Raw genomic sequence first — 27,220 nt, 5'->3', positions numbered from 1 at the left:
TAATGGTTGTAAGGTAATCTGAGAGTTTCAATATCGTGCTGAAGACATGAAGCTCAACTCTAAATACACTGAAATAAGCCAATACTACTGCGACGATACACTGAACGAAAACCAATGCTAGTACTTTTTGTAGCCAAACCGAATAGATAAACTGTATTTACTTTAGCCAATCTGTACGGATAGTCATTAACAAGTTGTACGATATTATCTTGCCAGCTCACCAGGTACATTACCTAGTCTACGCGTATTACCTACAATTTTTTTATCCCTTTCCCCTCATTCACCGCCGCGCGAGGAGCGTTGGTACCGTTAGTACCGTCAGTACTGAAGTTTTGACTCCAGAATGCTTCTGATATCAAATAAGGGTCGGAGGGCCAGAGCCCAAGAGTAAGGTTCCCACTTGGTTCCCACTTTGATATTACTTGGCGGCAACACTCGCGCGCTATCTAGCATCGATGGAATATCTTCAAGCTGGAATGGCGGTTCTTTGAAATCTGAACTTGTGATTTACGCCAATGCCATGTTCATAATCTCTAACTTCAGGTAAAACAAGCAAAATATACGTTTATTTACATACACAACTATAAATTTGGTCCATACGTTTTTCGGAGGAAAATGTGCTGTGTGGAAAAAATGAAGCACTGACGAAACACCTTGATCGTGATTGTTTTAACAATTTCTTATCGCTATAATAATCCTCAGAGTTCTTAAAAATACGTACTATGTTTGGGTAATTTATCGAAAATATTTTTTAAAGAGTGTATTATTTTGTTGACTCAACTATTAGAACAGTAACATGCTAGAGTGATAATTACTAGAGTATCTTCTTAAGTTTACGTCTTTCAATCAATCCGGTGATCTGTATAAGTTTAAACAGATGAATCTGACAAATTTGAAATTGTGTATTACATAATACGTTCATTCACGGAAAATTGCTAGGCTAAAGCAATATGGCGTCGCATCAGGTAACCAGCTGATCTTTTCGGAGTCGGTTTTAGCTTAAATTACGAAAATATGAATAGCCATAAAATTTTATTTAAGTGGTTGCGCTTTTGTTTAGTTACATTGAACTCATGAATAGTAAAATACACGTTAGAAAATGGCTTTAATAATTTCTACACAACAAAGTCAGTTAGCGTGGTGAAGTTGCTGCCGCCAAATATACCTCTTTAGGTATCTTCCACCCGTCATCGAATTCAGTATTTTGGGAAGTTTCCCTTTACGATCTTGAGACAAGTCAATGTTCGAGTGAACCAGTTACTAATGGACACCTTGTAGATGCGTGTAACCCTTCATTGTCACTCGCCTAAAGTTCCACGCGTGTGTTAAACCCCGGCCTGCTAAGCTGCAGACACGACGAGTCTTATCGTGGTGTTAGGTTCGTCCGGTCGCGTATGCGCCTCCCAATATGTGTGAGCTACTTCCTGATGGCGCAATGGCTCGCTTCCTCTATGCTCCTCTAAACCATATCCCGCCTCACTGAGCCCTCAGGAGCGTCTCCAACAAAGGTATGAACCCCTTGTCATTAATTTTTCAACACACCTACTTCCTAGATTTTACTTCATATACCTAACGAAAGAATCTATCTTCGGTTTTGAATTCTTCGTTATGGTATGAAACGAAACGAAAAACTTATCTGTGTAGTCATATTTTCAAAATACTTTTTTCCAGATTAATACATTTGCATATTTGTTTGGTATTAAAAAATTTAAATCCCCCAGCTTGGATTTTTATTTTTATAACTAGCCAGAGTAATTTGAACATTTTTTTACATAATAGTAATTCATGAAACGAACTATACACGTTCTTGTGTTCCAATAAATCGTACATTCATTACATACAAACTTCGCTGGATATTTCCTTGGTCCAAGTTTCCACTTTAAGTGAACTTCCTGTGAGTAATTTTTCACTTTTTCATGAATTGTTACTGGATTGAGAAGGAAGTTTTTGGGAAAATCACAGAAACGGGGAATCGCTGGACTGCAGACGAGTTGAACGGGCACATCTGTCTTTAAAATTAGCGAGGAAAAATGATTAATATTCTTGCGTCAATCGATTTATCTAATAGTAACTGGTCAAATGCTTTAAATATGGCTGTTGGAGACGTTCAAATTGAAAATCAAAAGATGTCACGTAAATGATTTTTTTTCTAATGGCTGGAACGAAATTGCTGAAACAAGTGAAACTTCTTAGTTCAGCTATGACAATAAGTTTGCAAATGCTGATATTTTAAACCTGACCGAAGAAGTTTGCAGAAAAAAAATCAACGTTTTCCAGTATTTTTCCATGACGTCATTATAACATTTCATTCCGTGTGATAATAAAAAATGATTATCCTGTTACGATTACATGGTATGCTGTTTTTTTTTCCTTTTTACTGACTTTACGACTTCGCCGTTACCACATCCATCTGCGGTGAACAACGTGTAGACCTTCATTCCATTCAGGCTGCACTATGCCAATTGAAAATTTTATGAAATAGACCGTTTGCCTGTTGGAATGACGTGTAGCATACAGGATAAAGTCATTGATTAAAATACAACGGAAAAACCTAAGAACCCGTGCATATTAATCACACTTATTTGTTCACTGGGGCAAAAGAATCGATTTTGCGGGAGAATTTACCCTTCAGCCGATAAGGCTATGCAAACACAAATTTTATCGGATGTTCGCACTTTCAAGACGGCTATTGAGATCTACAAGTTCAAAAATCGTATTTTTTTGATAGTATTAATTATGGATAAATGCTGTTCTCTGGTTAGTGGGAAACTGTGGAAAAGTGCGGTGGCAGCAAAAATACCTCCGCGTTGCTCAATCACAGTCTTCATGGGATGGGAGCGGGTTATACAATAGAAATTAATAATATCTTACTACGAAGACTAATTCCCAAAAAAGAAGTAAATTTTCTAAACTTAGCATACATTAACAAAAATCTGTGTTACATTAATATTGGTATATATTTATTTCCATATGTTTAACACGCATTATCGAATGTTATACCTTTTTTTTGTAATTCGTAAGCTTTATTATTTCGGTACACATTTCATGAGCTATCGGCTGTTACTTACGCTTAGAAATATATTGTAAGCGATAATGGAACTTGATAGCATACAAATTAGTGGTAATTCTGATAAAACTGATTCATCATCTGATTTGGGAGTGTGTGTACTATACAAGATAAGAAATTATCATCTCTAAAAAGTGGCTAGCGATGAAATTGCTGAGATTTTCTAAATATCAATCAACTCGTCCTGATACAAAGCCAATTCAAAAATAATACTTTAATTTTTTTTTATCCGATGTAGCTATTTACAAATTTCTTTACACTTGTGATAAAATAAAACTATAGCAATCACGCTCTTTCCGGACTATTCGTACGCATTCGTACATACAGCGTGTTCATAAAGTACAAATTTCACAGTTTGAGTAAAAAAAATTGTCATCGAAAAAAGATAAATCTGCATTTCAATATGAAAGCACAAAATGCCGACGAAACATGCCGTGCGCCAGTCGTCTTTAAACATTTCCTTCATTAATATTTCCAAAATCTAGTTGAAGAACTACATGGTCACCATGAAATGACGCGAAAAAGGGTTAAGAAGTTGAAGGATTTAATACAAGGTTGAATTGATTAATATCGAAAGCCCAGTATTGGCTTGGATAAATCGATAGGACATGTCACCGGGTAATCAGCTGATCATTTAAGCCTTGATTGTAGATCAATTATTATAAACGAATATAAATGGACATAAAACTTTGTGCAAGCGGTTAGACATTTCTTTTGTTACGATGATTTGATGAAGAGTAAAGTATAGAACATAAAATGATTTTTATAATCAAATACGACCCGATTACCGAGCTAAATTTTTAGCTGCGGGAGGCATTCGACGGATCCGTATATTTCCTAGAGGATTATTTGCAGGAAAGAAACGAACAAATGATAAATTGTTACTCAATGGTGTACCTAATTCGAAAACCGTGGGAAATTATTTAAGGCGAGTGGTTAAATTTTGCGCTTGATTTTTAAAGCTGTCGAAGGGATTCCGATATCTATCTTCACCCATTAAATTCTAAATAATTAGGAAATATTGTAATCATTTATTCGGTGAAAATGATACCTTCGATACGACCATTATAGGTGAAATAGTCGTAGTTGGCCACAAATGAGCCTAAACTTAGAATAAAATGTTGATAAGATAGCCTTTGAACAGCTGACACACGGGTGTACATATTGACGCAATAAACGTGGCTGCTACCCGACATGAATGAAATCATAAAGGAAAATGGAATTAAAAAAAAGATTGAATATAATTGGTATCCAAAGTATGGGTGTGGATAAAACAATATGGCATCGCACTAAATGATCAGTTGATCGTTCAAGCATCTGTTTTAGCTGGATAACGCGCAAATAAATGGACAGAAGATTTTGTGCAAAAGATTAAGCGTCTGTTTTACAAAAATATGTTGCTGAAGACTGAAAGATAGTCATAAAAATAAGTCTTACAACTAAATATGAACGGATCAGCATAGTAAATCTTCTGTCGCCAGATGGCATCCTTCGATACTTTGGATTTCAATACCGAAGGCGGGAATATTTACAGCAGAGTAAAAAAAAAAAATTAATAAACGATGAGTCGTGTTTCATTAGCGTCCTGAGTTGTAAAATGATTGAATATTATTTGAAGGACACCCGGTAGATGTCGGCACGTGAATATAGCCACAAATGCATGGAAAAGCGAGTGTCTCGTACGCACGAGGAGCGAACGAAAAACGGACTGAGCGCCGGGGGGCAGGCAACACGTACAGTCAGAGGATGGCGAGCCGACGGCGAGCCCGGACGTAGTGTGGGAGAGACAGCCTACTTCGGTCCGGGGGCGGGGGGGGGGAGAGGGAGAGAGAAGAGGGAGAGCCGCGTCCCCCGACTGCTGAGAATCGCTACTTCGGTCGTTTCCTTCCCCTGACCCTTCGTCACGAAGGCCCCACAGTTCTCTCTACCCATTCACAGAACTGTTTCGTCCGTGTGGTGTCATGGAGGTATCATGGCTGAGGAGACGCGCCTAGTTCGCGTTGAAGAGCGGCTAAAGATAAAAATTGGTACGGAAATAAAGAGCCTTAGGATAGAATAAGAGAGATAATATTCGGACGGATTTAACACGCTTAAACAACGACAGTAACAACGACAAGGAGCCGCACAAGTTCGCGAGATATTTTCGGTGCAGTTGATACGTTTATACTGGTTCTTATTCCTATACCCAGTGTCGAGTTGACGGGTCGGGGAGATAGAAGGAGGGAGTGAGAGAGAGAAAGAGAGAGAAAGAGGTAGAGAGAGAGAGAGAGAGAAAGAGGGAAAACGAGAAAATCGACAATAAATATAAATATTTAACGTAAAGTGAAAAATGTGCGGTGATACGGATTCCGTTCCGCGATTTTACCAACGGCCGCAACACAGCGAAAAGAAACGCTGCGATGTCATCGTGAACCGTCGTCATGGTCAATCGTGGCTGCAGAGACTCCCACGAAAGTCTCACTCACTTACCGTGCAAGAACCGCTGCTGCAGAACCTCGGGTTAAAAGATCTTTCCTCGGTTTCAATCCCCCTGGAAACTTGAGGGATGCGCGAAGTCTGTTAACGCGGCTAAAACGAACGCAATTTCGAATAAAATGTCACTTATTTTTACCACTATCAAGCCTACGCATAACTGACATGTAACCGCGGCAGCGAGCGCAATTCTCAGTAATGTTCAAGCCGAACAAAAATATCCAAAAAGTTTAAATGTTTCACGTGTAAGAATGACGCTATGAAAAAATGTATTCCTACAATTTACAGTGCATATTTCAATTACGGGAATAAATTTTCTAGCGTTATCGTTGCGTCAAAGAAAAATTTTCTTTGCATACATTTGTGTTGCCGCGAGGTTTAACGAACCGTCAACGATGCATGGGACATAACGACAGCAGAAATAAGTGACATTTTCCTCTGTCGGTAAAATGACTGAGAGTATAGCATCCTCGTAAAACTCTAAAATTTTTAAAACTGATCCTAGAGACACATTCGCGATTACCTGTGTCAGGAATTATCTATGATTTGACGTCCGTTTTTCCCGGGATGCACGTCTCGTAGCAATGTGCCGGAAGGCGAATAAATAGAGGCGGAACGTGCGCGATTTGTGACCTCGATTAAGCTACGTGCTTGCCGCACCGCGAAACTTTTATCAATGGGACCCGACGGCGCCCGCGCCTCCTCCTGATTTGAACCGCTCTAGGCCGGCCTGTGTCACAACCGCACATACGCACAGACCCATGCCCGCGTTTACTATATCTGTTATACCTATGTATGGATCACCCACGAGACTCCCTGTCGCCTCGTTCGACTCGCCGCTGCATCGCTCTTAAATCAACACCAATCGTCACACTCGCGCCGAATGATAAAGATCGCGTTTAATTTTTTAAATTTACAGTACGCTACAAGTATCCGAATTGTAGCGAAACATCCAAACGATTTGAAACCTACCTTTTCACACGCTGCGTTTGGGCGGGCCTCCGAGTATCTTACAATTCCTAAAATGACAAACTCTCTTCTCTAAATCTCACGCAGTTTCATTAACTTCAGCAAAAATTATTTAACTCTCTGTTAAAGATAAGACAATCAAAAATGTCAATTTTTAAAACTTGGACTTTACGAGTATTCGAATTTTAGACAAACGTTTAAATGAATGGAAACTACTTGCTCCCACCTCTATGCCTTGTGTAGCTGGTCTCTGAACGCCCTGCTATTCATAAAATATCATCATCCGGTCTAGAAATATCATGTTATTTCGTAAACTTTGGGAAAATTTGTCACACTCGAATAAAGATGAGGCTTTCATTCGAAATATGGACTTGTCCATTTTTTAAATGCATACGTGATGAATATTTGAACTGTGGACGAACGGACAAACATTTAAAAAATCGTATTTGCGTTTTGTTTTACACTGTAATTTATTACAGGTCTCCAAAATGTCCAAAAACATGGTAAACTTCGTAAAAACCTTGAAAACGCCAATCAAATGACTTCAATATGCCATTAAACGCGATTAAACATATACCTTTCACATTCGACGGATTTACTCATTTGGATTAAATAGATGAATGAATTCTTACATTTGCAACTGGAATGCTTGTCGTGGCAGACGGGATAGCAAATTCATTTGAATACCATCCAGGAGATATCTTTTTAACAAATATTTATACAGATGTAGGATTAATAGGATAATTTATAACCAAGAATCAGCATGGGCAGAATAAAATACATCAAAATTCAAATGTTAACATCATAACAAAACATTACCAGAAATATTTATTGAATTCTGAGTAAGATTGTGGCAGAGAATATTCTTTACTGTATGTATTGAAGACCGAACGAAAAAATACTATTCTTTCAAGAATACGAAAAATCTATTGATTGAACGTTTCAATCGCCACCGTTTATCATTTTTTTAAAATATCGTTTCAAATTAGTTTTGATTATTTGCTTATTTGTACTATTGTTGTGCTTTTCTTGGGCTTCTAATTGACATCTACTTAATAGATTATTAATTTTTCATTACTGTTTTTTTGTTCGGTGATTATAGGCGAGGCAAAAAATTTACAAAGCAGAAGCCATGGATCTCCCGGCGCAAGAGATGTCTACTGTGCATTGTCCCTCGACCAGGAAGAGATTTTCCGCACTACAACGATGGAACGGACGCTCAAGTATGACAACTTTTTTCAACCCATAAACTAGGTTTCATTCTCATGTGCGCGAGACTTCTTTTCATATGAAAAATCAGATTTTTAGACTGTTCAGGATTGTTAGAATCTATTTTGAAAAATTTCTCAGTATTCATGAATCGAACATCATATAATAAGAATCGAAAATCCTCAGTGCAATTTCATTGATTTCGTTACTGCGATTTTAATTATTCAATTTGTGTTTTCTACAGGTGCTCAAATAGTTTGATAAAGATGTTGATCATCTCATTATTTTCAGCCCATTTTTTGGCGAGGAGTTCCAGTTTGAGGTACCTAGAAAGTTCCGTTACCTTAGCATATATGTTTACGATAGAGACCGGCATCTAAAACAGGACAAGATACTTGGGAAAGTGGCAATAAAACGTGAAGACTTGGCTACCTACCATAACAAGGAACACTGGTTCCAGCTGAGGCCTGTAGATGCGGATTCTGAGGTGCAGGGTAAAGCGCATCTAGAATTGGCACTGCAGCCGCAGATCGGACAGTTCCATCCAAAGTTAACAGTTAGGTGAGTTTTGGGAAAAAGAAGGCCTTGCAGCTTTTGTTGAAGACAGAAAATTGGGGAAATTCTGTGTCGAAGGAGCACTAAGTGTTTCTTGCTTGCACTCTTCTTAGTTCTTATGTTTACCATTGAAAATTAAATCCGTCGTTTTTGAAATCAATGATATAGTTTTATTATGAACCTGGGGTGTCGCCAGACCTTTTTTACTTCTAAAGGGGTCGCGAATTCAAGAAGGTTGAAAAACACTGCCATAATTGAAAGTAGCTCATCTTTATCCAGCAGTGAAAAGTTCTGACTAATTGAACTGTATTAGCATAAAATTAATTCGCTTGATAAACCTGTTTAGCTCTGTGACTGCTGGGGCATAATTTCCCACCATTGTTACAATGCTTTTGTAATTAATGTGCTGCTTATTCATCTATCGTGCCCTCGTTTCATTATTGCCTCTTCATTTCTTACTACGCTTTGAAAGGCGGACAGTTCCCATGAAACTTACTTTGCTAATCCTGAGTCGATTATTACTCTCATTAAAAATTTTACGGTAGCTCAAATACTGATTATTAGTTAGCAGGGCAGCAATGATTTAAAATTCACCAGAAAAACAATATGTTTCATTCAATCCAGTATTGTTTTTGATTTTCTTGCTGTTTTTAGTGGGTTTTTTTTCTCTTTTATTTCCAGAATTATAGAGTGCAGTGAATTGACGATTAAAAACGGGGGCTGTGATCCGTTCGCAACTGTCACTGTGATCTACAGTAACGGAAAGCAAATATCGAAGCGTACCAAAGTCAAGAAGAAGACAGTATCACCTCGGTTCAATGAAACGTTTGTATTTGAGGTATAAAAGTCACTTCTCTTCTCACGATAAGGAATTATATTCTCAATTCGATCCTGCAACATTCCAGATATTAAAATACCTATAAATCATTAATGAGAAGATGTTCAGCAAATTTTATATCAAGCTTCATGAAAATAGAAAGACAATCATGCAGTAATAACCAATTTTGTATTCCAATTTAGAATGTCAGTGTAAGATAATAATAAGATTTGTAGTCTTGGGACAAATTGCAATCACAGACTTGAAAACGAATCGGCCACAGAGTCTGATTCAAGAGTTAGGAGAAGATAAAAAACAACTTTTAAAATAGCCCCAACAGTGTTATTTGTGTCAAGGATGGTGAAAATCTATAAAACAACGTTCCTGCTATCTAATCAAATGAATTCTGAGAAAACTTGAATAACATAAGTTAAGAGACTACTAGCATTGAAAAAAAAGGTTTTATAAGTGAAATTTTCAAAGTTATTAAAGTTTTTATCGGATTGTAAGATTTTCACCAATTGCTACATTTGCATCTTATAAATATATTATAATGTAAGATTTCTTCAATGTTTTTTGACAATTTGTGGGGATTTCATCAGCAAGCGAAATGTACCCAAAAACATTAGAATCTTGAACTCATTTTAACGTCATAATTATAAAACTTTTTCTCAAAATGTTGATACTATAGCTTTTGAAATACAAATCTGTTTAGAATGATTTCTATCACATAGTAAGGATGTTATTTTACTCATATTCATCATCATTGACACAAATATTATTGCTAGAGACTTCTTGAACGTTTCTTTCCATCTTTTCCTATCTTTGCTCCTAATTGATCTTGATTTTACCTCTAGATGTTATTAGATTCGACCAATTAATTTTACACAATATTTCGTACTCTATCTGCTTATATCACAGAGCGAAGTAGTGTATCTTTACAAATGCAACTGCGCTGAACTTTGATTATAAGTGTCTTTGATCGAAATCCAAAGAAAAACGTTTGCTGTACCGTTCCAAAGACTGTGATGGCTTTTACATACAGTTGTTCACGCTTTTCAATGTCCTGTACTATCGTTAAAAGCTTGTTTTTGTTATTTCCGTACGAAAAACAACGTTAGTTTAAAACAGCAAGCATGATTTGGAACAATGAGCATCACCACTGTTTTCTTTCTCTCAGCCCGAGTTGACTGAATCCAAGGACAAGGATGTCTCCCATTATTCGATCGATGGGGGCGAAGTTGGGGAAGTTATTGTCGCCGTCTGGCATGCTTCGTCTGGCATGGGTGAACAGCCAGCTTTCCTTGGCGAAGTTCGAGTTATGCTGCGCGGTTTGCAAAAACAACCGACAAGCCCCACAACGGCCTGGTGAGTCAGAATTAAATTCTCACATGGGATTTGTATATTGCGCATTATGCAAACGTGTTGTGCGTCAAAAATGCTTTTATTGATTCCGATCATTCTATATTTAGGTTTATGTAAATGTAATCGTCTCATTATCATTCGACAATTCAGGTATTTTCTCCAGCCGAGGTCAGCAAAGCACAGACCGAGCAAGATTCCCAACAATTCTACACTGCCGGGGACGATACCATGCATAGGATCTCTGAGGCTGAAGATTCACTACACAGCTGACCATGTCTTCCCTTCCGAGATGTACAAAAGACTGGAGAGTTTGCTGCTACAGAGTGTTACTGTTCATCCCATCACTTCCTCAGCTGTTTACATACTTGGTGAGATTGTCGCCAGTAAGATGGAGGCTGCGCAACCACTTGTTCGTGTCCTTGTGCATCATGAACAGCTTGTTTCAGTCATGAGGGCACTTGCCAGCTACGAGATTTCCAAACTGACGTAAGCTTAGCTTTTATCTCACACATTTACGACATCGAAGCATGATCTGAAATAATTTTTATCCACAGAATCGAAATCGAAATTGGATAATTTGAAAAATAGTTGAAATATTTTTATTTACCTATTCAAACCTCAGATATTAGTACTTATCCTGTGATATTGAGTGTTACACATCGTTATTTATCTGTGAAATCATACGGAAGTAAACTTCAGTGATGCTTTAAAATTGTTTTCAGAGATCCTACGACAATTTTTCGAGGTAATACTCTAGTCAGTAAAATGATGGACGAAGGAATGCGGCTGGCTGGACTTCATTATTTACATTGTACTCTTCGACCAGCTATGGAACAAGTATTTCTGGAGAGAAAACCTTGCGAAATAGACCCAACCCGAGTAAAGGATGCCAACACTATCCAAGCGAATTTGGCGAACCTCAAGGTAAGAACAGCGTTATTGAGTTGAACATCAAGCCTAATTGTTTCAATTCCATATACTGTCTGTTCTCAATGTGTTGATGTTAAGAAAACTCGTTAGTAGTGTGTCAACAACAAAGTTTTTACTCCAACTTGTATAGTTTTAATTTTTTTGTTTTCATTTAACACTAAAGATATTCTATTGCGCCGATTATTTCATTCCGCAACTCGTATCTGCAGGAGTACGTTCAACGAGTGTTTACCGCGATAACAACATCAGGTGTCCGGTGTCCGCCATTAATGTGCGAGATGTTTTGGAGCCTGCGAGAATTGGCTGTGACACATTTTCCCTACAATAAAGAAGTGAGGTACTCTGTCATCAGTGGCTTCATATTTCTCAGGTTCTTCGCGCCGGCGATACTTGGACCAAAATTATTCGACATTACCACTGAGCAAATAGTAAGACAAGAAAAAATTATTATTGCAATTACTATTTCTTCTTCCCCACTTTCATCTGTCTCTATATTCTTTTTCGCATACTGAAACAAAGATTAAATATTTCCTGGTGAAAAAAATTTTCATAATTTGGCATAACGTAATTCACATTCTGAGTGAATTCGTGAAAATTTCTACGAGTTACTGAAAACACTTTCCACCAGGGTTTCATCTTTTCCCTACCAAAGGCATCGAAAACAATACGATTTGGTATTTCAGGATTCCCAGACATATAGAACGCTGACACTAATTTCAAAAACGATTCAAAGCTTAGGAAATTTGGTTAGCTGTCGAGGTGGGGCAGGCAGTGTTTGTAAAGAAGAATATATGGAGTGTGTGTACAGGTAAATTTCATTTTGCACATTCCGCAGCGCAAAAATATAGTGGAGTGTCATTATGAGCTTGATAGAGCTCAACTTGCAGAGTTAAAACTCTTCTGTATTTAATTTATAGGGAATTTTATACAGAGAATCACATTCAGGCTGTGAAACAATTCTTAGAACTGATATCAACTAGCAGTGGAAGTGGAACTATCAAAGAGAGACCCGCAGCTTTCCAGGAAGAGCCTGTGGTACTGAAGGAAGGGTACGTTCTGCTGATATTCCTCTAGAGACATTTTTCCTTGATTTTTGGAAAATCATATGCTCAATATTCATTAGTTAGTCATATAATTTACAAAATAAATTCCTCATTCTTTCTTTCTAATAGAATATATTCTCTTTTTGTGCCTACGGCTGACTGTGGCAAGAGGTTTGTAAATCATGTCAATTTTTTATGCTTTTTCATAATAACTGTCACTGTACATATTTTGAACTTCCTAATCTGTTGGGATCCAAAGTATCGATAATCACCATATCATGGCAGAAAATGTTACGCATAGTTTGATTCGCATTCAAATATAAAAGTCGCTTTTTAACGCATTTTTTACTCTTTATCAGCTCAATGTCACAAGACAGAATTACGACAGCTTGCACAGCACTTTCTTTCCCTTTACGTTCTTGTAATTCAGCTAAAACCAAAGCTGAAACAATCAGTTGATCACTTTGTTCGACGCCATATTGCTTCAAACATGTTTGTAAATTGGATCTCAACCCAAATTATACTTTACACATATTGTGTGTCTCAATTTCGTAATACGAACGCCCTTTTGCAGAGTTATGATCAAAAGAGCGCAGGGCAGAAAGAGATTTGGGAGGAAAAACTTCAAGCAAAGATATTTCAGACTGACTACACAAGATTTGACTTATTCCAAGAACAAAGGTAAGGACACAAAGAAGTTTTGTACTGAAATTAAACTCTCACTCTGCAATCAACCAGCAGTGATGTAAAAGTTCTGATTCGTGTATGTATTATCTAATACACTGCATCTTCTACCTTGTGACATAAGGTTTGTTTACATTTTCAACAGGAAAGGAACCGCTATGTAAAATACCATTAAGAGAAATTCTTGCTGTAGAAAGACTTCATGAGGATTCATTCAAGATGAAAAATATGTTCCAAATCGTCCAAAAACAAAGAGCGTTGTATGTTCAAGCCAGTAATTGCGTTGAAGAAAAAGAATGGATTGATATTCTTACAAAAATTTGTCAGACGAATAGTAATAGACTAGAAAAATACCATCCGAGTGCCTACATCAACGGACATTGGCTGTGGTACGCATATTCAATCCTTTTTCGAATTCATAGTATCTTTACTTCTGATTACAAAAACAGTCGTCGTATTTAATTTTTATTTTTATAGAGGGTGTTGTAAGTGTTCAAATCAAGGCTTCGAAGGATAAAATTTCCACAAATCGGAGTGCCCCAAGTTTGTTCTCAATTATAACATCTGATGATGAAAATTTGTTTCAGTTGTCGAGCAGCACTTGTAAGTGCTCCGGGCTGCAGCGAAGTTTCACCTGGGCTAGAGGCTGGTTTGAAAATGTCGTTGGATCCAGACCGTGATTTGCAGAGGATTCACTCTCTGATTTTCACAAATATGCCGCGCCTCGAAACCTTAATAAGTGCCTGTGAATGCCAAGCTGTTTATGGGGCAAACAAAGTCTGCGTATTACCAGGAGATGGACCGCCTATAGAGGATGTTCCATCCTGCTTCAAGACCCTTGCCTCACTTCGAGAAATTGCTTTCACCCTGCAACAGGAGCATCGAGCTTATTCAAGGAAATTGGCACGTGAAACAAAATATGGAAGCAAGTAAGCAGCAAACTAAAAGATTCAATCACCGAAGGAGCAATGAACAGATTGCAATTACACTACACAACGATTATTCTTAGTTATAGAAGATTTTCATGAAATTTTCGTGAAAAACGAACTGAGAAAAAATTAGATCGAACTTCAAGAAGCTTTATAAAGGAATTGAGGGCACAGAGGGTTACGGAAACTGAGTATTATAGGGAGGAAATATTTTTTTCCGAGCACTATCAATATTGGTGATTTTGGAAAATTTGTCTTTTATGTTTACTGTTTAAACATCGAAAACAATATTTTCTATCACCAATTAACAGGTAATGCATTGGTCAGCACATGGGATCATTAACCAGAAAAGCCAGTTCGTTTTCGCATGGTTGAAGGTACACCGTAGTTCAATTTGACTTTATAAGGCAACGTTTGCTTCAAAAGATATTTTATTTCCGTTTGAGTTCGGGAATTCACAGAATGAAAATTAAGTACAGGAAATATCGTCTGTTGACACTTTGAAGAAAAGTGAAAGAAATCAAAGTGTCGTTATTTTGTACACTATTTAGCCAAAATTGAAGAGCAAGAAAATCTCCGTAGTTAAGCGAAATGTATTCTGAAGAGATTAGTGTTGTGCGAACTCAAGTTGATGTAACAGTGTCCCTTCATTCAACCTTATAAAAACTGATTGGTTTTGCTGAAAAATAAACCTATGAGCTGACAATGTTGACCAATGTACTGTCTGGGAAATAATGACATAAAATGTATTTTTTTATATTGAAACAGAAAACATCAACTAAAAATTTTTGAACATCTCTAAAAGCTCCTACATGTAAATTGTATTTATATTATTGAAACTTTTCTTTCTATTCAATGCTTTTGTCTTTTTTGTAAAAATGTAGGGTACGCTTTGCTCCTAATTACGACTTAATTTTTTCTGTCCAATAGACAAGCTCCAATCGGGGATGACAATTATCTCCACTTGGCTGCAGGGCCAGGCTTAGATGCATCGTTGGCAAAGTGTGCATACGAGGCCGAGAGTCCGGGTCGCGGGCACACAGATGGGAGTGTAACATCACGGAGGATCGAGGATTCACAAAGAAAATGTGTGGACTCTGTGGACGGTCGATACGAAATCAATGACGGATGGTTGAGGCATTGTGAAGCAAACAATACCAGCAGAATAAGAGGCATTGAAACCGATCTCATTCGATTTGACAACAGCTTGACGAAGCACGGAACTCTTCGATCGGAGAAACTGGCGGAGAGGAATGGAAACGAGAATTTGGAGAATCCATGGTGAAAATTATTTTCCGATTTTCGTTAAGAAAAAACTTTACCACGTATACAAACAGTTTTAAGAAATGTTATGTATTATTTCTGGTAAAGATCGAATTATTCTAATCATGTCTGAGGAATTTCAAAAAATTCAAGAGTTTCTGGAAGGAACTCGTATTCTTCCAAACTTTATTTGATATTAAAAATTTTTATAACTCCGAGTAATTAAGTTTTGGACTATTTCTGACAAATTAGTCGAGTCAGCAACGAAAATTAGACCAATTTATAGAGAAAACTCAAAGTTTTTCAGAGCTCCGACAGAATGGACCTATTTTTCTGTATAGAAATTAAGATACACCTACGAATTTTCGACGAATTATTGCAATTTGTTAGAAGTTTTTCAGGGAAATTAAGAAACATTATAAACTCACATTCTGGCTACATTTGTAGCAATCTTTTAAAGTTTCAGAAATTTTCTGTCATCAGGAATCACAGAAGGCTGCAGGACACGTCGAGCCTTTTGAAAATGGATGGCATTAGTTTGTCAGGAAGTTTGTCGCGAAAACTCAGCAATTATGACAACACTAGGAAATTGGACGAGGGCACTTTGACTAGGCGCATCAAGGACGACGCGTCCGATATTTCTTCAAATTCAATGAGTGGTCGTGGTAATCACTGATATTTCACCTTTCGTTAAGGATTTTGTAAATAGTGTAATAATAACTACTAACGCGGAGAATTTTATTATCGTCACTTCGTCGTTAATAATTCGCTTTGTCTTGTCAAAGATCGTGGATTTTTGAAACAACTCTCAATGGTGGAAAAACATTTCTTACCCCTTTTTTCAACTTAATCCTGAAAGATTCTAACAACTCTGATAAACTGATTATTTCTTGTTACATTTCGATTATTTTATACCCTGTTTGAACACTTTCCGAGATTTTATACCGACTTTATCAAATGTTTTCAGATATTTGTAGAGAATTTTTGAGAAATTTCAGAAAGGTTACAACATTTGATCGTTCGAAATCTTTCTCCAAACAATCTCTTAAAATTTTACGTGCCAAATTTTTTAAATATTTGCATCATCTATTAATTCTCGTTGGTTAATTGTAAGAAAATTTTTAGACGAATTTTTTATTTCTGTATCCACATAAAATTGTCACCTTAAATTTTGATTTCTTCTTCAAGCTCTAAAAAAATTTACAGTAAAAAATGTTTGTATTGCACGAAAATATTTAGAATAAAATCAGAGATAAACAGAGTTGGAAACAAGTTTGTAGAATCCTTCAGATAATTTATCAATGACAGTTGGAAATATTTTTTTACCAGAGATATAAGCCACACCTACAAACCAACTGTACAGTAATCGAAATAATAATTAATTAATTATGATACGTAGAGTTTAAATCGGTACTAAAATAGGTAGTAATAATATATTGTACAGTGTACAGAAATCTCAGTTAATCGTCATGTTATTTTTATTATCATTATTTTTAGAAATTGTTTTTTTAGGATAAAAATGGAAAGTGGAAATCGTAAGTTCTTAACAATGGTAAGGTTAATTCCATGAGGACGCTCCTAGCACCATAGGAATAGAATAACACCAAACAAATAGCATTACATTATAATTTGAAAACTAAACAATCTTAATAATGAAAAACGGACAATTTCATTAAATCGTATTTTTCAAATGTAAACATATCTCTAAAGAAGGCATTGGTCTATTTATATTTTCACCGCTTATACTTATTACCACTAACATCATTATTACTATTATTTTTATTATTAAAGTCGTGGCGGTATTCGCTTTACCAATGGTCGATTAAAATTCATATACCAATAATATTCTGCAATATTGGATCCACAGAGTATTGAAAAGGAAAAATGATAAACCAAATACATGATCTTTGATTCTAGCGCTTACGCGAACTACATTGGCGAAAATACATTTGAATTCATTTTACAGTTCTCAAAACGTACAGTCAAACATGTAATGATAGTGTACGCCAAATATTGGAATTTTTTCTTTCGAAACAATCTCTTCATTTCATTATCTCGAATGAAAAGATTCCGATTATGTTTACATTACTCCATGGGTAAATTCCATTGATAAATACGAGCTAAGTAATAATATACGAATCTTAATCTGTACCCTAATAACTGTTGTTTCTCAAATTTCAACGATGATTTTGAATTTATAAATACTATAAGTGTCTGTATTTTAAGTTGCGCATGTAAATGATCTGAGTTCCCCTTCATACATTATTACTATTATTATTATTATTATTATTATTATTATTATTATTATTATTACATTCAGGGCTGTTTGTTCCACGTTTGAGGTCTAATTTACCTCCAAGTTGGGTGTCGAACTCACAATTTGAGCGGCATAGTTAAAGCTAAATCGGCCAGACCGTCTCAATCAAAAGTTCAGGCAAAAAAAAAAACCATTCAAAAGATGTCTATTAATGTTACTTGGGACAATGATGGTGAATAAGAATGAAGAAACATCTCGATCATGTGCTAGACATGAATCTTGATAAATTCGAATATCAAAATTTAACATATGAACAATTGAAGAAAAGTTTTTATAATGAGAACGCTCAAACTGATTAAACTCTGCAGATGTTTTTGGTTCCATTCTATCGTTTTTGGGCTCATTTCGTTCATCATACAGATCTCCAAAGATTGTCTGAAAAAATATGCATAAACAGTTTTCTTTAGACTGAATAGGAATAGATTTGTGTAAGTATGTTACGACAGATGTTTGTCAGTTGTTATATCCGTGTATTATAAGTCTACTATAATTTGAGATTTCTTGAATTTGCTCAGATTCGTTTCTGCCACAAAATAAGCAACATTGTTCCATTTGTGTTCATTATTATTGCCACAAGTGACATTGCTAGAGATTTCTTGAACGTTTTTTTTTTTCATATCCTAATGATTCATTTCAGATGGTATGGCCACCGATTTATCCTTAAGGTGTTGTATCAAATTATCAAAGTTAATGAGCGTTAGATTTCTTAGTCATTTTTTAATATTGATATTTTGATTGAAATCTTGACTTGTGACTTGTCTAGAAAATGAATAATAGGAATATTTGTTTTTAAAATACACCCTGTCGGGGAGAATTTTATCCCGGATGTGGAATAACTGGTTCTCAACGACTCATAGCTTGTAACTATGTGCAAGAGCAGATGTAAGTCAGAAAATTTAACCGCTTGTAAACTTCCTTCCTTGGTTGAATGGTAAAAATTCAATCTCGATCGGATATTATTCTACAATTCTCTCTCAGGCCCATTGAAATTAATATACCTAATTGCGCCAGGTGACTATTATATATATTATATATTTAAATATTTTTTAACGAAATTGAAAATTTTCGCTATAGATAGTTGTACAATCATTGTTCAGCCCAACATTTTATTGCGTTTATTTTAACGAATATTTATATACGAACTTGAAATTAACGGAAGTTCTCTCAATAAGACGAATATTCAATACGTATAACATAAGTCTATATGATAAAAACATTTACGCGAGTTAACATTTCACTTTTTTTTAATATTCAGAATCTGTGTTGTTTTTTTTTTTTCCTTTTTTTTTTCTCATCGCAACAGACAATCAATACATTTCTCAATATATATCGTATTATATGTATAAAAAGGCTTTTGCCAATCTGTGGGACAAATTTTTCTTTTTTTTTTGTTTCTTTCACTTTTTTCATACAACTTTTTTGTACTGAAATAAACTTCTTTTTCATAAAAATATTAATTTCGACATTTGAAATCGAACCAAATAACATGTAATTATTTTTAATTGAATCGATTTGTGAGTCACAACTGTTGATAATATTTTTTGAATACCAGAACGGATATAATACTTGTACCAATTTTTTCCCATTATAACAATCATTTGTGTGCATTTTTAGTGGTGCTGAAATTTTGTGTTTAACAAGATATTGGAATCATCTGGTCAAAATTCATTCACCGAAGTTTTATATAAAATTATTATGATGTATCGGAAATTCTGATCGATTCATAGAACTGTTTCTGCATACACAAACAAGTTTAAAGTTCTTATCTGTAGCTGAAAAACTAATATCAGGGAGCTAGTACAAAAAAATATTACAAAACCATACATTTAAAAGCTTTTGGCAGTATAAAAATTGAAAATAAAATATCGTGTTTTGTAATTATTAATGTGAATTACAATCATAATTATATCCTATAGTTTCAGTCAGCATATCATGCATTATAATAAAGTGTAATGCATGTTTTCCATCATTTGCATAAACAAACAGAATAATTCTACTTATTAACGGTATTATTTATATCATTGTTGTTGTATTATACCATCACGATTATGATTATTATGGTTGTTATTATCAATTTCTGAGTGAAAATTTTTCTCTTTAATTTCTTCAAATGTTCTATATTGCCAGACATTTGTGAGAAATGATTTGTATTATTTCTGGAAAAGTTTGAACTATTCTGATGATGTTGAAAGGATTTTAAGAAATTTTAAAGACTTGCTACAAGACTCATATTTTTTCGGAATTTTATTCTTTACTAGCAGCCCATCCCGGTTTCGCACGAGCATATAATAATATAATAAAAGAAAATACACAATGTTTACAGTGAGTTGTCCTGAAAAATTGTAATACATCATTTTGTTCTATCATTAATAGTTTTCGCAGCGCACGCGATTGAAGGAAGTTTCTTGTTTATTTTTTTACAACTAGGGTTAGATTATTCAAGTTTTAGTAAGCATCCCTAATTTTTTTGAAAATGAAACACAGCCTGTCACTCGGGAATAGTGTAGCTTGTCAACGGTGAAAGAATTTTTTAAATCGGTCCAGTAGTTTTGGAGCCTATTCATTTCAAACAAACAAATAAACAAACAAAAAATCAAATCTTTCCTCTTTATAATATTAGTATAGATAGATATAGATAACATTTTTTGAGAAACTTCGAGTTTCATCCCTTCTCATGATTTCTGGTCAAGTCGAGTTAGATGTAAAAATCGGACGAATTTCTGAGAGAAATTCAATTTTTCAGAAGATCGTTTTGCATCACAAATATGTTATAAACTGTGTTCTGGTACTTCTGGGTGTTTTCTGACGATATAGTATTATGGAAAACTGGGTCAGACTTTTGAGAGAAGTTGTAACTTATTAAGAAATGGTTGAAATTAATTTTGCTGAAGTGCAGCTAGGAAAATTTGGACGCATTGATCAAAGAATATTTTCAATAAAACTGGAGATACGAAAACTTTTCCGGAATTGCGGATAAATTTTGAGGTTTTTCGATCAATCTGCATCAAAATTGAGGTACATCTATAACATTCTTATAAATTAACAGAGTTTGTCAGATTTTTTGATAATTATTAAGAAACCGTCAGAAATCACATTCTGAGTTAATTCTTGGTATCTTCTGAAAGTTTCTAAAAAAAAGATTATCACTAAGATTTACTGTAATACTGTAACCGAACCGTTACGATTTTTATTGTAGAGATGCTGTAATTGAATTGTGCTCGGTAGGTGAAATTGGGACACCTACATCCCCTTAAGTCTCGATCCAGGTTGTTTATTGCTTAAAAGGTAAGCAAACTTAGTCGATAACCGACTGAAGTACCAACATCTAATCTTGAGCGAACGAAAATAGTTTTGTAATAATTCCATCTCTTTCGTTTTCTCTTTATTCTTCAATCCGTTGATCCAATCCCGTGATTTCCCGACCAATTTCACCTTGTTGAATTCATCAGTAGAGATATTTAGAATTGAGACAAGTTTGAAAAGTGTCAAATTTAAACATAACACAGATTCAGATCGATTGAGCGTTAAATAAATTTGGCTGAAGTTATGTCAGGGGATGTTCAGCCCAGGCGTCGGAAAGATAAGAGACGTAAAAAAGGTAAAGTACTCATGGTTATAGTTTATTAAAACTCATTTTATCAGCTTACAGCCTTCGCCCCTTGCTTTTTATGATTTTGACTACTGTCATTCTGTATAAAATAATTCTTTGCAAATTTATCACACATCTCTCAATTAAATTTAATTCATAAGAAATTCTGATCTCAGCTGCACATAACCTTAAAAACCTTCCCGGAGATTGATGAAGCTCCTGATCTGTCTGTATTAATTTTTATGGATCGAGCGAGCGACCGTCCAAATATTGTCAAGTTGAAAATCCTGTTCAGACAAGATAGCAAAGTTCATTTTAGCAAATTGGAGTAGAGAGAAATATCATGGGACATTTTCTCTATAAACGGAGAAAAGGAGCCAGCAAGCTAGACTAAAATTTATTTTCCTGCCTGGCAAAGGGAAAAATTCTCGGTCATTGCGTTGTAAAAATTATCAAGAGCGAGTAATGAAGAGATGTCAAATATTTGCTACACAAATCAATGTTTGACAAGATTAACTGTGATTCAGATTACTGGAATAACTGGAGACGGAATTTTCCTTCAATGTCTGTTCGAGGCTTCAATAAACTGAAACTCGATCGATAACTCAATTCGCTACTAATTCTGAGTTCCAATGATATATTTTTGAAGAATAAATGAAGCCTCATCAACCATTTGGAATAATAAATGGTGAAATTATTGACAAATATTACATATTGCTCTGTTCGTTTATCATTCTTTAGAAAACTATTAGATCAAGCAAAATTCGAAGTAATTCTCTTCCTTGTGGAAAAGTGATCCTAAAGTTGAGATAAGTGCTGATTTTTCTAGTCTCTCAAGTAATAAGGAAGTACTATTCAGAAATCAGTAAGGCTTTTCCATCTATTTTAGATATTTTGACTATAGTGTCAGAATTCCCTGGTCCAACTAGCTTGCTGCCTTTCTATCTTTACCAAAATAGATCAAAGTGTATCATCTATTTCAAAAGCATTCGTTCGTATATTATATTTAAACTCTGTATAAATTTTTCAAAATTGTAATCATTATTACTTTTTCATTTCATCAATCTCATTTTTATACACATGTTTTCGCTTGTTCTCTATTTTAAATTGGCAATTTGCAGTTTTTGATATTGACACGAAGGCTTGTGTTCAGGTTTTTTATTCTTTATTCCTTGTTTTCATTGTGTAGTGCAATTAGAAACGGTGTACCCTCTGGTGTACCTTAACGTTGGCACATTTTATTTTTGATTAGCAAAAAAAAAAAAGACCACCTGTTTCAACTTTGAGAGGATGCTGTATAGTCAGTCCTTACCAACCGAGTAAAATCTCACCATTTTTGACTGCTATCAAACACTATGCAGCACTGATCTGGAAATGCTGCAGTCAGCTGAACAAAAATATCATAAAACTTTCTTCTCTTATGGGAGAATAAGGCCATGAAATGTATCCCTACAATAAGTGATAATTTAATTACAGGAATATATTTTTTGGCATTGTTGTCAGATAGAATGAAACTTTGTTTCAAATATTACTAGTCGGCAGTGCATGTAGAATTGCGCTGATTACAGCTTTTTCACATCTGTGATAATTCCTGCGCTAAAACACTATTTTTTTAATATTCCATAACATTAACCTTACAAACTATTCATATACATTTGATTTACATACAATGTATAAAATAATTCACAGGCTATCATACATTTGGGTTTGATTTTTCGTAACTCAAAAAATTGCCAAAAAAAAGAAAACCATATTTCACCACCTTTAAATCGGTTTGCAATTTTTGCAGCTGCAAAATTAGTATATTGTGCCTTATCGAAGTCCTTATTTGAGGTTCACTGCATTTCTGACAAATTTGATGTTTCCCAACAACGTTTTTTGAACAAAGTTCTATTATGTTACTGTTACAAACTCAACGATTCTGATATTTTATTCAAATACTTGAAATATCCAGCGATGAAATTCTTCCACTGGTTTTGTAAAAATTCGACCCTAAATCAAATCGAACGTATTTCCCTTTATGAAATTTATCATTAATTTAAAAAAAAACCATTGGTGTTCTAGAAGAAGATGACATCGGAACTCCCCCACCGAATCTTGTGAGTCCATCCGCAGATCCAACTGCAGAAAACTTAACAATCCACGTGCATAAAGAGGGAGGAACTGGAGGGCACTGGTGCGCCAGGATAATATTTTTCTCACTGCTCGCCATTCTCGTAGGATTAATCGGTGTTATTCTAATCGAGCACAGAGGAGCTGCTGATGGTGAGTTAAAAATTTTTTTTGTTACCTCGTAAGTATGATGTTCTCCTGAATGTCGGTGGTCCAATATTGAAGTTTTCTAATGCGGCAAGGCAACTCTATTCATCCAAAAGCATCATTATCGAAATTATTTTCTGTTGGAATTAGGATTCTTATACCTCAACTCTTTGGATTAGGGCTGTTTGATTAATCAATTACTCGTAGACTTCAATATCAATTACTCGAAGACTACGAGTAATTGTTGTTTCTAATCAATGAATTAATCGTTTTTCCAATTACTTGGTTAATCAACATTCCTGATGTTTTGAATAATCAAGCATTCTTGATTTATCGATCAATTGGGGTTTACCAATTAATCTTTTGTAATTAATCGACTAATCGGCCTTTTCAATCAACCGTTTTTAAAATTAATCAATTAATCAATTCATTGAAAAAAACATTATTCAAAGTCCACATTCAATTGATTAATTGTACAGCCCTATTTTGGACTGACTTGTCACATTTTGTGATCGGTTAAAAACACCAAAGAGCGACACCTCAGACGAAATTTCCACCTTTTAGTCGATACGCCAATCACTGAATCGCGATGGGCAACTGTGTTCGATGGCTGGATTGATGACGTCCAAGTTTCACATGACAAACCAAAACCTGTTACTAAAGACAACAGTCACAATGACCCAGAGCCAACAGATGAAGCGAGTGAGGAAGCTTCGGATGAGGCAGATCCCCAAGAGAACGAAGCTCCTGGAGAGAGTAAGGAAGAAGACACAGGCGAGGATGTGTCTAATGGGAACAACGAAACTGAGGGAGACGACGATGAACAAGAATTAGATTCTTATCAAGAGCCAGGTGAAAGCGAAGAAGAGCAAGCTTCCATTGAACGTGACAACAAAAATCTCTCTGAGGAAAATGGTGAATAAAATTGATTATATTAGTAGGTTGAGAAGTGAAATGTCTTGACAAAAAGAACATGTGGAGTATTACTGCCTTGAATATTAATTTTCATCACCCTCTGATGAGGTTTCAGTAATCGGATCTCATAAATTCAAGTGTAAATATTATTTTGGAGAAATAGTGAAGTAACTGCGAATTTTTCACGAACTGATCTATTGTAAACTAATTCTAAGCAAAGAAGGCCCATTAGATGAAATTACACTTCAGAAGCTCCATATTCTGGGCCGAAGAAATATGCCAAAAAGTGTCAGCAGAATTCATAATCAGTTATCTTTTTTTTTATCATTCAAAAGATATAAATTATTAAAGATCAATGCATGTCATAACAGCACAACCCCTGAATTCATGAACATCCGTTAAATATTTAACGGGCGTAATATATGTATAACGGTCCGTTAGAGGCATGATGACTTTTTTTCCATGCGAATCTTGATGATGACCGACTTCGAAATTTTTCCAAGGTATGCACTATCATCAGGAAAACATGCGAAATTTCAAAGTATATCAACCAAGAAAACAATTATTGATAAAAATAGGTCTTGGACAGTTTTGTCGGGCGGCTCCTCAAACGTGTTCAAACTATCATTATCTAGAATGACTGTAAAGTACTGTCGACTATCAACAAATGACTAGCCGAGCACTAACAACAAAGATAAGAAAAATATATTTTTATCAGTAACTATTCACTGCCAACTAATTATCATTCAATATTTGTTTAATAACAGAGCAAGAGGACAGTAAAGAAGTGGAAAACAACTATAGCGAAGAAAACTTTCAGCAAGCGGATACTGAAAATGACGATGACGGTGAGGATGACGATGACGATGATGGAAATGATGAAAACGCAGCATTGGAAGAAGTAGAGGAAAATACAAGTGGAGAAGAACTTCAGCCGATAGAGAGCAAAGAAGATGACTTAATAAATGATTCTGACAATGAACTTGCTACCAGCATAGAAGGCGTTGATGCAACGGAAGGAAAGTTTAATGGCGACGATGATAAAACAGACGATGACGATGTGTCTTCCGAATTCTTAGGAATACCGGGAGTTAACGAAATCGACGAAGACAGTGCTGAACCTTTGGAAGAAGTGAGTATCATTTTAGTCACACTTGTAATTCCCTGGATAATACTTAAGAAAAGCATTCTATCCCGTTGTCAACGTCTTACCATCGCTGATTAACGTCTCTAAAAATAGCTACTCATTAGCATAAGCGATCCGTCCAAATATGTTCCTCAAATTTATGGCAAACAAATCATTTCATCAGGTAGACGACGAAGAACCAGAAGAAATTCCGAACGAGCTGGAGATTGAACCAGTGGTTGAAGAAGTCGAGGAAGAATCTAGCAGTGGTAAGCAATTGCTTTATTTGTAATCTCATCTTCTGGTGGGGTAACACTCCCATGATAATCAATCATCTTTTTACCTATGCAGGGTGTCCCGTAATTCGCGCATATTCCAATACCCAAGTGCGCATGCGCCATATTTTATCTCTGTTAGGCAAGCTTTTTTAAGATTATTTTGACTTGAATACCGACCCGTCATATTTTGGCTATCTTGAATTTTCAACGCAGTGTAAACTTGAGTTGCCTGCGAATTTTTATAAATAGTGTTTGGCTGTAACTGAGTTGGTCTACTTAACGAGTAGATGAAATACTCGGCTCGAATAAGTAGAATCTACCAATGAAATCACGTGATTCGACACATGCGCAGTTGGGTTTTCAAATTTCCTGAGACACTCTCGGTATTAAGACCCCAGAGATATTGTGCATGAAAAATGAGGATAGTAAAGTTAGGTGAAATTTCTCAATTACGCGTATTGACGAAGCTATGCTATTGAGACATGCATTATTTTACACTTCTCATTGATTCGAAATTTGAAAATCTGCGATTTCAAGGTCGCTGGTTACGTGTCTAAACTCAAACTTTGTGAATTTAAAATGGCATATCTGATATAGTGGTGGAAAATCCGCGAAATTACTCGATTTGGATCAAACTTTTGCACTCGGAGGTTTGTGAGTACTCTGATTACAGGCCCGATCTAACTTAAAAAAATTTAAATGGAAGGCCCAAAGAGTGTGGAAATTGTCTGGGTTGGCCCTGTTACAACAAGTTAGTTCGGTGGGTACTAGCTGGGCAATTATGCCTAACTAGGTGCTGACTGGAAGCTACTCGCACAATTATTTTGTAAAAATACTTAGCGGGTCAGACCAAGAACTGATTGGGCATCATATTGGAAGATGGCGTATCTTAAGTCCCAAAATTTAGAACTCAGAGTGGTAATCAGCGACCTCAAAAACCACTGATTTTCAATTTCATATTAATGAGAGGTGAAGAAAAATTTATGTCCGGAATGGTTGAATAGCGTCTAATTGTTGCATCACAGCTTCGTTGATACGTGCAATATAGAAGATTCGGGACATTTTGTATACTGTAACGTTATGCATAGGCACTTTGAGCATTCTCCACGTTCCAATTCTTTACCCCTGGTTTAATTTATTTGGTCAAACTCCAAAGCTATGATACAAGATAACGAATGGTCTGCGTTTTTAACCAATGTGGTTTTACGTGGTTTACCTGTATATTGTCCCCCTGTTGTTGAGTCTTTGGTGCTCGAATAACGAGCATTACATGGATAATGATTATGCAAAATGGTGAGAAATAAAGTATGGTGGTTCCAGTGGCAGTCAAGTTTGGAGTTGGCGTTGCACTAGTTGTGGCAGCGCATTTCGTTCTCGTTAGACGATGGAATAATGGTAAAGATCCGACAATACTATCTCTTGCGCACCTAACA

The 27,220-nt window shown here is 35.6% G+C and overlaps 1 protein-coding gene and 1 long non-coding RNA gene across 2 annotated transcripts in view; one reads left to right on the top strand and one right to left on the bottom strand.

The window, feature by feature from the left end:
* Positions 1-2,938: 2,938 nt before the first annotated feature.
* LOC124176660 lies at positions 2,939-6,246 on the bottom strand. The gene is made up of 3 exons (XR_006869433.1): positions 6,063-6,246; positions 5,537-5,635; positions 2,939-5,078 (listed from the first exon to the last, which is right to left on the bottom strand). It is a non-coding gene; the product is annotated as an uncharacterized LOC124176660 (long non-coding RNA).
* LOC124176656 overlaps positions 4,987-27,220 on the top strand; it is a 32,402-nt gene continuing 10,168 nt past the window's right edge. Inside the window, exons 1-21 of the mRNA XM_046558221.1 lie at positions 4,987-5,094; positions 7,611-7,731; positions 8,009-8,278; positions 8,954-9,110; positions 10,270-10,457; positions 10,605-10,940; positions 11,177-11,378; positions 11,594-11,812; positions 12,068-12,192; positions 12,302-12,433; positions 12,557-12,598; positions 13,002-13,108; positions 13,257-13,500; positions 13,699-14,040; positions 14,971-15,321; positions 15,787-15,968; positions 23,277-23,474; positions 24,033-24,383; positions 25,151-25,515; positions 25,694-25,778; positions 27,108-27,182. Of these exons, the coding sequence (XP_046414177.1) occupies positions 5,040-5,094; positions 7,611-7,731; positions 8,009-8,278; positions 8,954-9,110; positions 10,270-10,457; positions 10,605-10,940; positions 11,177-11,378; positions 11,594-11,812; positions 12,068-12,192; positions 12,302-12,433; positions 12,557-12,598; positions 13,002-13,108; positions 13,257-13,500; positions 13,699-14,040; positions 14,971-15,321; positions 15,787-15,968; positions 23,277-23,474; positions 24,033-24,383; positions 25,151-25,515; positions 25,694-25,778; positions 27,108-27,182 (4,147 nt within the window). The 5' untranslated portion in view covers positions 4,987-5,039. The remainder of the gene's footprint in view (positions 5,095-7,610; positions 7,732-8,008; positions 8,279-8,953; positions 9,111-10,269; positions 10,458-10,604; positions 10,941-11,176; positions 11,379-11,593; positions 11,813-12,067; positions 12,193-12,301; positions 12,434-12,556; positions 12,599-13,001; positions 13,109-13,256; positions 13,501-13,698; positions 14,041-14,970; positions 15,322-15,786; positions 15,969-23,276; positions 23,475-24,032; positions 24,384-25,150; positions 25,516-25,693; positions 25,779-27,107; positions 27,183-27,220) is intronic.

The sequence above is a fragment of the Neodiprion fabricii genome, chromosome 2 (assembly GCF_021155785.1).
Source record: "Neodiprion fabricii isolate iyNeoFabr1 chromosome 2, iyNeoFabr1.1, whole genome shotgun sequence".
Classification (NCBI taxonomy): domain Eukaryota; kingdom Metazoa; phylum Arthropoda; class Insecta; order Hymenoptera; family Diprionidae; genus Neodiprion; species Neodiprion fabricii.
This window is presented reverse-complemented; position numbering and strand designations above follow the sequence as displayed.